This window comes from Vulpes vulpes, chromosome 16, assembly GCF_048418805.1.
Source record: "Vulpes vulpes isolate BD-2025 chromosome 16, VulVul3, whole genome shotgun sequence".
NCBI lineage: Eukaryota > Metazoa > Chordata > Mammalia > Carnivora > Canidae > Vulpes > Vulpes vulpes.
The window spans coordinates 52511069-52523112 of record NC_132795.1 but is presented as its reverse complement, the minus strand read 5'-3'; the positions used below and the strand labels follow the sequence as shown (position 1 = coordinate 52523112).

The window sequence follows — 12044 nt, the reverse complement described above, 5'->3', positions numbered from 1 at the left end:
GAGACCAAGAGTCGGATGCTTAGCCGACTGAGCCACCCAGGAGCCCTAGTTGTTTACAATCTTTAAAAAGTTAATGCTGTCACCGCTCTCATCTGTTGCCCTGGCTGGGTCACTGGGACTCTGCCTGGACACAGGGAAACCACAAGGATGCTCATTCTGAATTGACCTCAAATGCCACCTGCCCAGTGTGTGCTCACAGTGAGCGTGTGGCTCACAAGATCCAGGTGGAACTTTCCTACCAAACCAAAGGACAAAGACCAGTTGATTATTCCCTTTCTCCCTCAAAAACACCTGGAACCTTTTTGTTGGAGGCTGTTTCCCAAGCTCTGACATCAAGCCTGACGACATCAAAGCAACCTGGTCAAGGGAAAGCTGATCTGTGAGAATGTTCTAGATGGAAGGGAGGAGGTGCCCCTGGCTGCCAGCTCAGAGTTGAGACACCCCCCCACACACACACTGCCAATTAATTACAGGCACATTCATTCTTCTATCCTCTTAGCAAAAGGCAGCGGAGAAGCCCCAAACCACCAAACTGCAAGCTCTGGGGGGCTGCTGCCCAGGCCCAACCACCTCTGAACTCAACAGGAGGGCAATCAGAGGCATGCAGCTGCCAGAGAGCCTGAGCTGCCCCACAGAATGGGTAAGCTGGTACCCCAAGAGCTCCTCTGAAGCCCCCACTGGGTTTTATAAGGGGTAACCAAGCCCAGACAGGGGAACTGAGGTGCTAATCTTATCAGCAAGTCTCGAGCTGACAGTAGCTTGAACCCAAGACCTCAAGGAGGCCCCGTGGGCTCAGGCAGTGGGCAGGCCTGAGTGGGCCGGATGCAGTCAGCCTTCCTTCTTTCTCCCCAAACCCCCAGTTGCAGTTTCTGTCCAACATAAACAGCAACGGCCGTGGCAACTCCCCCCAGACACCATCTCAGTTGCAAGTGGCTTACTCCTAACCAGAGCCCAAGCAGGAAGGCTTAACAACTTCCCCTGTCACAGAAAAAGAAACCAATGCTCAGAGAGCTCAGAGCTCCCGCAGCTAGTAGGTGGCAAAGCCCATATTGGAATGCAGGCAGGCTCGTTCCAGGCTCTGCCCTCCCAACCTTGACACAGTCCTCTGGAGAATTTCCCAGTCTCAGTGACCCAAGAAGTCAAGGCCCACAGTCCATGCTGAGCATCAAGCTGCCCCCCTGCCCTCTTTGCTCCTAGACCAACGCTTTCCCCAGGCTGGCTCCTCACCCTCAGCCCAGACCCCAGCCACAAGGAGTACCAAACCAATGGACAACAAGGACCCAGACACAGATCAACTCAGCTCATATAGGAGCACTCCCCTGCCAACACATCAGCCAGGCCCAGGCCTGTCTACGGGGCTGCCAGTGGGAAGAGACAGGTGACCAACAGTCCAACCTGAACCCATCTGCCACCCCCAGAGACTAATCCAGCATTAGGCGCCATCATGGCAAGGAGCATGCTGAAAAAAGCTGTCCACCACGAGGGGCCAAAGGGACCTGGGATCTCCTAGCTCTAGGCGTCAACTTTGCAATCATCCACTAGGGCCTAATGGGTCCTCGGACCTGCCCCAGGTCATGTGGGGCTGGCACCTAGTTCTCCTCGGACCCACGCCTAGCTCTACTCTCCCTGGCACAAGGGGCAGGAGGCCCAGACAGGAGGAAGGTGGCTCCTGGAGCAAGGAGTACATCCTGGAGCTCTGAGAGGGAGGAGGGAGTGATCACTCCCAGAGCTGTTATTAGCCAGGCCAGAGTCCAAGCTGGCCGCCTGGGGTCTTAAAACTCTCTCCTCCCAGGACTGCAGCCCTAGCCCATCTGGAGGACCTCCTCAGAGCCGAGGCCCCGTGACCTTGCCCGCACACACAAGCCCTCTGGCCCTCTTTGTCTCAAGGCCTTGGGGGAAGGCCGCCATCCCTTTCAGTAGCATCCAAAGGCCAACAGGCCCGCAGTTTATTTTCTTAGAAATAATGGTTTTTTCTGGTTAGCATTCCTTAGATGGAAAAACAAATACAGCCACTGTAATAAGAAGCGGCCAAGAGGAGGAGAGAGAGCCCAGAGGAAGGGGCAGAGAGGGGCCTGTGCCCCAGGGGAGGGGGTGGGGGGCTGAGGGCGGTGGGGGCAGGGGAGAGACCCTCTAACCGTAGGAGAAATGAGGAATTAAAGATTTTATTTATTTATTCATGAGACACACACACAGAAACAGGCAGAGGGAGAAGCAGGCTCCCTGTGGGGAGCCCAATGCAGGACTCGATCCCAGGACCCTGGGATCATGCCCTGAACCAAAAGCAGATGCTCAACCACTGAACCACCCAGGCATCCCAGAAATGGGGTTTAGAGGAAACAGAAAGTACTACATGCAGGCTCTTGGATACCTTCAGCGCACTTTCCTCCTTGGTGGTTGGCAAGCAGGTGCCATTGCTCTGACTGCCTGGATAAGGAACCAGGCCTCTGGAAGGTTAGGTCACTTACTGGGCTCACGGAGTCAACTGAGCCCCCAGAAGACCTCAGCATTCACACTACAGATGCCTTCATGGGCCATCAGAGCTGGAAGGAAGGTCTGCCTCCCTAACCTAGCCTGGAAAACGCCTCTCTGGAGAGCCTCTCTGGTTTCTTCCCTCCCAAGGCAGAGAGCTGTACTCTTTCTTCTTTACCCTCAGTCTGGTTCTGGGTTTCCATCATTGCCCTTCCCACTTGTGTTATGTTCACATCTCTCTCGGTCCGACTCTCCCAATGACCAGTGAGGTTGGGAAAACATGTCTCGGCCTCAGCTCCAAGCCTGGCACAGAGTAGGTGCTCAGCAAACATTCTCAATACCAAACTGAATCTAGCCTAGCAGATGCATTTTACAGATGGGTAAACTAAGGCTCAGGGAGGCGGCCTTGCCTCCAATGCTTAAACGCCAGCATTATGACATTTCCATTTTTCTTTCTAAAAATGGACATGGGCTCTGCAGAGGCCCAAACTCTGCAGCAGAGTGGGGACCAGTTGCAAGCAATGCCATCTAATTGCTAGCTGACAGCAACTTGGAATTTTAAGTCACATCTGACTTCTTCCTGCCTGCTGGTCTGCTGGACTAGAGCGCTTTCATCTTCAGTGGGGCACACGTTAGCATGCATAATTGCATGTTTTAAGACTTGAAGAAGAATTTCCCTCCACCGTCCCCCCCCCCTCCAGCCCACCTCCTACTGCCTTTCCTGGCCTCCCAAAAAGCAGAATTTTATCTGGAGTTTCAATAAACCGTGCAATAATGATGAGGAAAATGATTTAATAAGGTCATAGATAGTATTCTCTAAGAAGGCCAATTGGTTTTAAGATTTTTTCTTCTGACGTTAAACTAAACGGATTGCGGGGTGTGTTATTAGGAGTTTTGTTAAAATGCCTAATCGCATGCCCTGTAATCTACCTGACTTCAGTGACTGACAAGTAGACGCTGGGGATATAAAATTCAGGAAGTGGCTATTTACATTCATCACATACATGCTAATTTTGTGATCTCTGATGCCCATAGGTTGTCATTTTTTCCTCTTCTCACACAGAAAAGGGGAAAATAATAATGTATTTGATATTCTGTGGCCAAAACAAAAAAGTTATTTCCCCCAAGAGTTTTAATTATAGCATTCTGGAAAAGGCCCGAGTTGGAACTTGCAAGTGGAATAAACGACTTGAATAAATAGTCTAAAAAATTAAGTACACATAGAAGGGGTGATGTGCACTGCTGGTTCAGACTAAACAGTGATTATCAAGAGGGTCTTAGTTATTTAAACAAGCCATTTGAGGGCGGTTTGCTCCTCGTTTGGGGCCTGGTCCTGATTATAAACGAGAGCTTTTAATTAAGATTAGTAAGACCCAATTCAAGCTATAATTTGGTCCTTTTCCTTAGTAAATGTCTATGAAAACAAAGCAATTAAGGTTAAATGAGTTGAAGCATTTAAAAGGGATGAAATGCCCCCTCCTTGCCCTTGACCTGCCCCCTTAGCAGAAGGAGCATAAACAGGCCCAACTAATTCAGACCAGGAGGCCAGCACAGGGGTCTGGTGAGCTGGGGGATGCATAGGCTTAGCCTAATGAAAAGAGGCAGGGGCAACAGAATGTGCAAAGGTCCTGGGGTAGGAAAGAGCTGGCAAGTTTGAGGAACCCAAAAATGAGTGATGCTACGGTGTGGTCAGGGAGGGAAGGGTTGAGTGAGAATGAGCAGTTCAATATGATTAGCTGAGTGCCTTGGGCTCAGCCCAAGGGATGTCCTTTCTCAGCTATATGGGTGGGTGGTGTGCTTTGATCCTCACATTGACAGGGCCTGGCTCAGATGAGCTTGTGGCGGCAACGGGGGGATGTGAATAAAGGGAAGGGTCTCCGCAACCTTCTCTATGACTCCTAGCTAAGGAGCTCTTCTCACTTTGTTCAGACAGGCTGCTGGGGGTCTAGCCCATGGTTGGGACCCCATGGCTGCCTGAGGTTGGATCCAGGCCCTGCTGCTTCTCAGCTGGGTGACCTGGCTTAGCCTGACCTCCCTGGGTCCAGTTGCCCCAACCTTATCCTGCCACTGGTCCACAACAGATGTCCTCAGGTTAGCCTCTTCCCTTGTCAGGCCTCAGCTTCCTCACCTATGAAACCTCCAGAATTCAGAGGCTCTGGGAGGCCTTTCCTGCTATCCCTGGGATTTATAATGGTCACTCACTGTCCACCAACACTAGCTCTGGAGCCAGCCCTAAATGAAGTCACATGGGTCATTGCAACCAAGTGTCATAGGCGCTCTGAAGGAGGGATGCTCACAGGTGACATGGGCAGCAGGGAAGTCTTCCTGGAGGAGGTGACTGCTGGAACTCATCCATCTACCCTCTCACTCAACAGATGCCTTCCAAGTTCCATGCCAAGCCTGGTACTGGCTTCCAGGGAATAGAGCGGAACAGGTCACAGACGCTGCCCTTGCAGGGCCCACATTCCAGGAGGAGACACAGGGAAACATCAATGCAGGGTAACATGGACCAAAGCGGAGGTGTGTATGGGTCTGGGGGTGGGGGGCAACAGAGAGAACTGGTCATCTGTAAAACATGGAGGCTACCCTGGAGGCCCCCTCAAGCCCCTTCCAACTGTGCACATCAGGAGTGTGCCTAGAGTTTCTTCAGATTCTGTCAAGATGCAAATCATCAAGAAAACACGGATTTATCCTCAGCCTTGCCCAGGGCCTTTCTGAACCATCTGAGGCACCTCAGCCTGGCTATAGCAAGCCCCCTGCCAGCGTTCAGCAGACCAGCCAGGGCTCCAGGGCTGCTCTCCGCATGGCTGCAATGTGGCTGAGCATGTGGAAGCCTGGTCATCGTCACACATGCACTGGCCACATGGCAAGATGGCCCTGAAGGCTGGCAAGAAACTGTCCTTGGAATAGGGGAGGGGGACAGGCTGCCTAAGATGCTAGGTTTGCTAAAGGGGTTTTCATGACCAACAGCAGCCTCAGGGTGAAGCAGTGAAGGGTCTAAGAGCTTCAGTCGGCCCCACACAGGGCTTCCCATAACCTGGGTCCATTGGCCGTGAAGAACTAGTGAGATTGTGGAAGCCACGTTCTCTGAGCACGTGTTGCTGAGAATCCATCCTCTGTGCTTATCGCAGTAAACAGCAAGTCTATCAGGTCTGTAGGATAGGGTGCTCATTTCCCCAAGACTCCCACCCCAGACCTTGCACAGCCCCATACCAGCTCAGCACCTGTGAAGAAAGGCCCCAGGGAAGGAGACAGGTTTCATCTAAAGTGGAGCTTGCTGTCTGGAGGGGGCTGTGATCAATTACTGGTGTCTGCTCTGGCAAAATGTGGCAGCCTCTTTGCCAGCCCTTCAGTAGGTTCAGTGGAACAAAGGAGAGCCTTCTGTCACTTGTAATTTTTATTGCCCATTCTTAGTAAATGGTCATTTGTGAATGGCACACATGTCCATACATCTCTGGGGATATGGACATATGCATATGGCTCATCTAAATAGTCTGTGAGCCAGAATAGCCCATTTCTCAGCCACTTAAGATCCTGGCAACTGTTGGAAAAAGACAAAGGTTCACCCTTTTTCATATACTGAACGGCATTATGATCATCAACATTAACATTATCATGAGCATCAAAGCCATCACCATGATGATGATGATTAATCATCACCACCATCATCATTATTACCATCGTCATCACCAATATGGTCATCAGCATCCTCATCCTCATCCTCAACATCACCATCATCAACAGCAACATCCTCGTCCTCATCCTCAATATCACCACCATCACCATCATCACCATCATCACAAGAACAGCAGGTAAAGCTCACACAGTGTGTCCTACATACCGAGCTACATTCAAATGCTTTATGCACATTACCTCATTTGGTGCTCATACCGTCTCTGTGAAGTAGACATTATTGTTACCTCTACTATATAAGCAAACAAATGGAGTCGAGTCACTTGGCCAGGCTACACAGGCAGGATTCAAACCCAAGACACCTGACTCCAAAGTCCATGCTTTAACCACTGTGCGCAACTGCATATTGACTGTCTATCCCTCTTCTCAGAGAAGAGAACCACAGGTAGCAATAGCCACTTGCAGAATGCAGTGTGAGAAGCAAGGCCCACCAAACCTGGACTCTGGTCCCAACTCAGGCAAGACCCTCACCTCCTCAGGCCTCCATTTTCCCATCTGTAACACCAAGGAAGAGAATGAACATCTGGATGATCTCCAAGCTCCCTCAGGCCACCACTGCATGTGATCTGCCAGCCCCTCCAGGTTTCAAAGCCCCCAGAAATCTCTGCATGGTCCTCTTGGGGAAGCTGGTGGAGGGTCTGATGGCTCATGGGAGAACACTCCAGCTGCCTCCACCAATTCTGACTGATGACTATTCTCAAGGGTAAGAAAACCTCAGGGCAAGTGGGACAGTGTCCACTCAGGTCTCCAGAAAACCCGTTGGCACTCACAAAGGGTTTAGGGAGTGAGTGGCCAAATGGTCTCAGTTCTTGACCACTTGTCTCCATACTGTTACTAGGACAAGTCCATAGGGACCGACTTACCACCCATAGGACCCTGTTCATTAAAAATTTCTACTGATATATCATTTCAGCTCATGCAGGCCAACCCTGATCCAAAGACCTGTGAGGGGAAGGGCAAGGTTGCACCAGCTTTATCACCTCCGAGGCAGGCGGCACTGAACCATTTTCAAAGGTCTTCACCATGGTTCAAGATGTCATTAAGTGAGTCTGTTCACACTGCCTCTCACCACCTGCGGCCACTGTGAGAGGAGGTGAGACCAGATGACGGAGATGGTGACAGTGACAGTAATGGCACTGTCGTCTGTGTCCTAAGTGCATCCTGTACACTGGGTGCCCCTCGCGAGCCAGGCACTGTGACTGGCAGGCCTGCGGCTCGCCACACTGCATTTCTTTCAGTCTTCAGGATGGCTTCTGATGGCGGGTATTTTCAGCCCATATAACTAAAGGGGAAACTGAGACTCAGGGGGGCAAATGAGCACCTAGACTTTCACATCAGAGGTGGGCTGCAACCCAGACTCCCATGTGGCGGCTAGGTCCGTTCTTGCTTTCCTCTCTCATGAGACAGGGTGGCGATGATGCCACGACAAGAGCCGAGTCCTCACCCGGACCCAGCACTCTATGCTTCCCTGCCGCCTGCGCAGCCCCCCTGTGGGCAGCTTCAATCTCTGGGGCTCCTCATCTCATGGGAACTCCAGTCTGGGCAAATGAGAGCCAACTCAGACTAAACATTTTCTGCACACCCACACTCACGCCGGGCTCTGCCCCAGGAGTCGGGCGTATGGGGACAAGCCTGAAAGGCAATCTAGGGGCTCCCAGTGGCCTCGAGTTTGATAGTTTCAGTGTGGTGGACCCCCATGCTGAGTCCATGGCCAACTCTCAATAAATGAGCTCATGGGTCAGCGGGAGAACAAGACGCATAATTATCATCCAAAGTCAGAAGTGCTATGAAGAGGGCGCCTGGGGGGTACGGTTGGTTAGACGTCTCACTCCTGGTTTCTGCTAAGGTTGTGATCTCGGTGTCATGAGATCAAGCCCCACGTTGGGCTCTGCTCAGCAACAAGTCTGCTTGAGATTCTTTTTCTCTCTCTGCCCCTCCCGCTTATGCTCTCCCTCTAAAATAAATAAATAAATCTTAAAAAAAAAAAAAGTGCCCAGGCACTTTGGTGGCTCAGTCGGTTAAGTGTCTGACTCTTGGGCAGCCCAGGTGGCTCAGTGGTTTAGTGCTGTCATGGGCCCAGGGTGTGATCCTGGGTACATAGGATCGAGTCCCACATCGGGCTCCCTGCGTGGAGCCTGCTTCTCCCTCTGCCTGTGTCTGTGCCCCTCTCTCTGTGTCTCTCATAGGTAGATAAATAAAATCTTAAAAAAAAAAAAGTGTCTGACTCTTGGTTTCAGCTCAGATCTTGATCTCTAAGGGTCCCCATTGAGCTCTGCACTCAGCATAGTCTGCCTGAAATTCTCTCTCCCTCTGCTCCTCCGCGCCCAATAAATAAATAAATCTTTAAAAAAAATAGAAGCCCTGTGATGGAGAAAAATCCAGAAGCTTCTGAGATCAGAGTAGATACTTAATGTGGCTGTGTGTGTGTATGTGTGTGTGTGTGTAATTGTGTAGAAGTGGAGGTGTCAAGGAAGGCTTCCCAGAGGAGGCAAATCTAAAGCCTTATTAGGAATTAGCCAGGACACAAAGGATGGAAAAGCAGCTCCTGGTAAGCGGAAGACCTGAGCTGGGGCTCAGAAACATGGAACAGCCTGGTGTGTGGATGTGTGGCCAGGACACAAGCATGATCCAGGGTTTTAGGAGGTGAGAGACAGAGGCAAGAGCCAGGCTAGAGAGACAGGGAGGGCCCTGGCAGTTCCAGAGGCACATTTACAAGCCTCCTCTTCTGTCATCCTTAACTGAGCCAGTGAGTCTGACTCCCAACTGGGCTCAAACAGAGTGGGGAGCTAAAGCTGAACTCTGAAGGATTTCAGGGAAACTGGCAGGAGACAAAGTCCCCAGGTCTGGGGACAGCAGGAGGGGAACCTAAGGAGCTGGGCTAGAGGAGGAGCAGATTGGGTCAGTGGTTTAAACAAGCAGAGAAAAAGGGTTGCCCTCGGCCCTCCCTTGCCTGAGCACTGGGCCTGGAGCAGGAGCAGAGGGTCAGAAAGTGGTCACGTAGAGCCTCACATGTGCCACTTGGAACCTCCAGGCCCTGCAAGCAGGGGGCCAGCCCGGGCCACCAGGCTTCTTGCTCATGACCTGCTCTGCCTGTCTCCAGCCTGGCCTCCTTCCAGAGGTCTGTGGGTAGGCACCAGCTCGCCACTCAGGCTTCTGGGCCCTAAGCAAGGCCAGAGATGTGGCCAAACCAGGCATGATCTGGAATATTGCCATTTGCCCGGCACTCAGCCTTAAGTAGACACCCAACAAGTGAGACGGATGAATAATGTCAGCATTCCAAGGAGGCAAGGCTGCATCTCCCACAAAGCTCCAGCTCCTGCAAAGCCTTATACAGAAGGGACGGGCACCCATCTTACTCACATGGGTTGCTTTTTTTTTTTTTAAGATTTTATTTATTTATTTGAGAGAGAGAGAGAAAGCACAAGAAGAGTGGGGGTATAGGGAGAAGAAGTAGAAGACTCCCCACTGAGCAAGGAGCCCAGTGTGAGGCTCCATTACAGGACCCTGGGATCCTGACCTGAGCCAAAGGCAGACACTCAAAAGACTGAGCCACCCAGGTGCCCCGTGGGTCACTTTCCTATTACGAATGTCATGCTTTGCAGAAGTAAGCTGGCAGGGCTTGGAGAAAAGAAAATGAGATGCTAGGGAGCCATGGAGTGGGAATCCAGAGACCTGGGGCTTAGTACTCGCCATGCTCTGTGGGACCTGGGGGCTTGTTTCTCTCTGGGCCACAGTTTCCTCATCTGTAAAGTGGGGATAGACAGGGAAGATTTGGATCAAGGATTCTCATCTGGGTGTACATGTGGGTCATGGAGAGAGCTGTTCCCAGTTCCCTAACGATGGGCTGCCCCAGAACCACACAGAATGGCTACACAGACCCTCCCTGACAGATGCTCCCATGAGTTCCAACCGGTTTGGAGAGTCCTGGCTCCAAAGTCAGCCAAGGCTGCTTGTCTGTCTCTGACATTCAGCATGCAGGGGAGGCAGTTTCCAGTGCCAGGCAATCAAACTGATACCCCAGGTGCAGAAAAGAAAGGCTGGACAGATAGATGGACACAGCACAGATCTATGTCTTTGCCCGAGGTCTCATACCTGAGCCAGCCCACAAATGCTGTGGCTGGCTACTAAGCAGGTCCCTTGGGGAAGCTACAGGCCGCATGGGGTGGTTTTGCTGGTTATGAAGTTAGGAACCTGGTGGGGGGTTATCCCAGGCCTTTACCCCACACATACTCAGTCAGGGACAGAAGGACGAACATATCATTCAGTACCTCATCTTATTTAAAGCAGAAGTTTCAAGTCCAGGGTGAGTTAAGTACCCCAGGACTCCAAACTCCTCCCTCCAGAGAAGCAGCTCAAGTTCCCAAGAAGCCTATGGCCTCCCTCCCAAGGCCAAGTGAGGCCTGTGCTGCTGGCACCCAGGGGGTGGGGGTGCTGGAGACTCAGCCCCTGCTGGCACACCACCGGGCGGGTATCAGCCACACATGGTGGCCGTGGCAGCCACAGGGTCTGGCCAGGAGGGTTGGGCTGGGCTTACCTTCACACTGCCTGCCTTCCCCTTTATAGCCCGGCTTGCAGAGGCATTTGTAGGACTTGGGCGTGTTCTGGCAGATGGCATCAATGTGGCAGTCATCTGTGCCCTCCGAGCACTCATCCACGTCGACTGGCCCTGGAGGGGTGGGGGAAACAACTGGTGAGTTGTGGCCTGGGTGGCAGGTAGTGATGGCTGGGGACAGGGAGCTCCTTCTGCCCCACCCCCCCAACCTTCCACTGATTGCTGGGGTAATCAATAGTAATAGCCAGCATACAACAATCTGGCATGACGAGTGGTGACTGGCAGCATTTGGGGGGCAGCTACTCTGTGCCAAATGCAATGCTACCTAAATGCTGGCTCCCATTTATTTTCATGACAGTCCCATTAAGTCAATCTATTACTCCTGCTGGAAAGATGACAAAACCAAGGCTTAGGAGCACTGCCAGGAAAGCCTCTCTGTATGTTTTGCTCTCCTCACAAGCACCACTCCATCCCTTCTCCACTCTCCTTATTCTAGAATTCAGAGCCAGAAGAGCTTTGGAGGAATTTAAAGCTATCCCCTTCGGGTTATGGGGCCGGGGCGGGGGGAGGAGGGAACCAAGCCTAGAATGGAGCGGTGAGTAGAGGCCAAGCCAGGAGGCCCAGGGAGGAGGGGTGATCTGACCCCACTCAGCCCCAAGGCTATGGAAATAGAGGATTCTTCACCTAGCTTCCACACCCTAGAGTGCATCAGCCAACAGGGGAACCACACCCTCAGTGGGGCAGACCTGGCTCACCCATGGTTCTGACCTCCCCATCTTCTCTCCTCTCCACCTCGGAAAACTAGGACCTGGTTCTGAGATCCCAACTTCCAAATTCAATTTCAGTCTATGTTTTGAAGGCTCCTGGCACTCCCCACCTCCCACCCCAACATACACATATACATCTTCGGGCTGGAATAGCTGTTGGCCAAAGTAATGCACAATAGGTTCTGTGTATCTGGCTCTACACCCATCTCATTCTCTCTCTCTCTCTCTCTCTCTCTCTCCTACATAGCACAGAGCTCAAACAGGAAAAAGGACCCTCAGGACACAGGATAGCACAGCCAGAAGAACCTTAGTTATAATATGGGTTACAGATGAGAAAATTGAAGCCCAGAGAGGTCTGTTGTAGATCAGTAGTAGTTCATTAGGGGCAGAGACTGGAGCTCAGATCCAGAGCTTTCTATGTGCCATGTTACTTCCAGTTGGCCATGAATAAGATCCAGATGGATGACAGACAGATAGAAGGACCCAGCAAGGCAGCACCAGGAACCCATTTTTTTTTTTAGTCTATGTGCTGCCGGAGCGAGCACACACCAGGAACCCTCAGC

The 12044-nt window shown here is 51.8% G+C and overlaps 1 protein-coding gene across 2 annotated transcripts in view; it reads right to left on the bottom strand.

Annotated features, from left to right (window-relative positions):
- Positions 1 to 12044, bottom strand: part of SCUBE1 (signal peptide, CUB domain and EGF like domain containing 1) — a 135712-nt gene that overhangs the window by 120971 nt on the left and 2697 nt on the right. For both annotated transcript variants that reach the window (XM_072742738.1, XM_072742739.1), the window contains exon 2: positions 10697 to 10828. In XM_072742738.1, coding sequence (XP_072598839.1) covers positions 10697 to 10828 — 132 coding nt within the window. The remainder of the gene's footprint in view (positions 1 to 10696; positions 10829 to 12044) is intronic.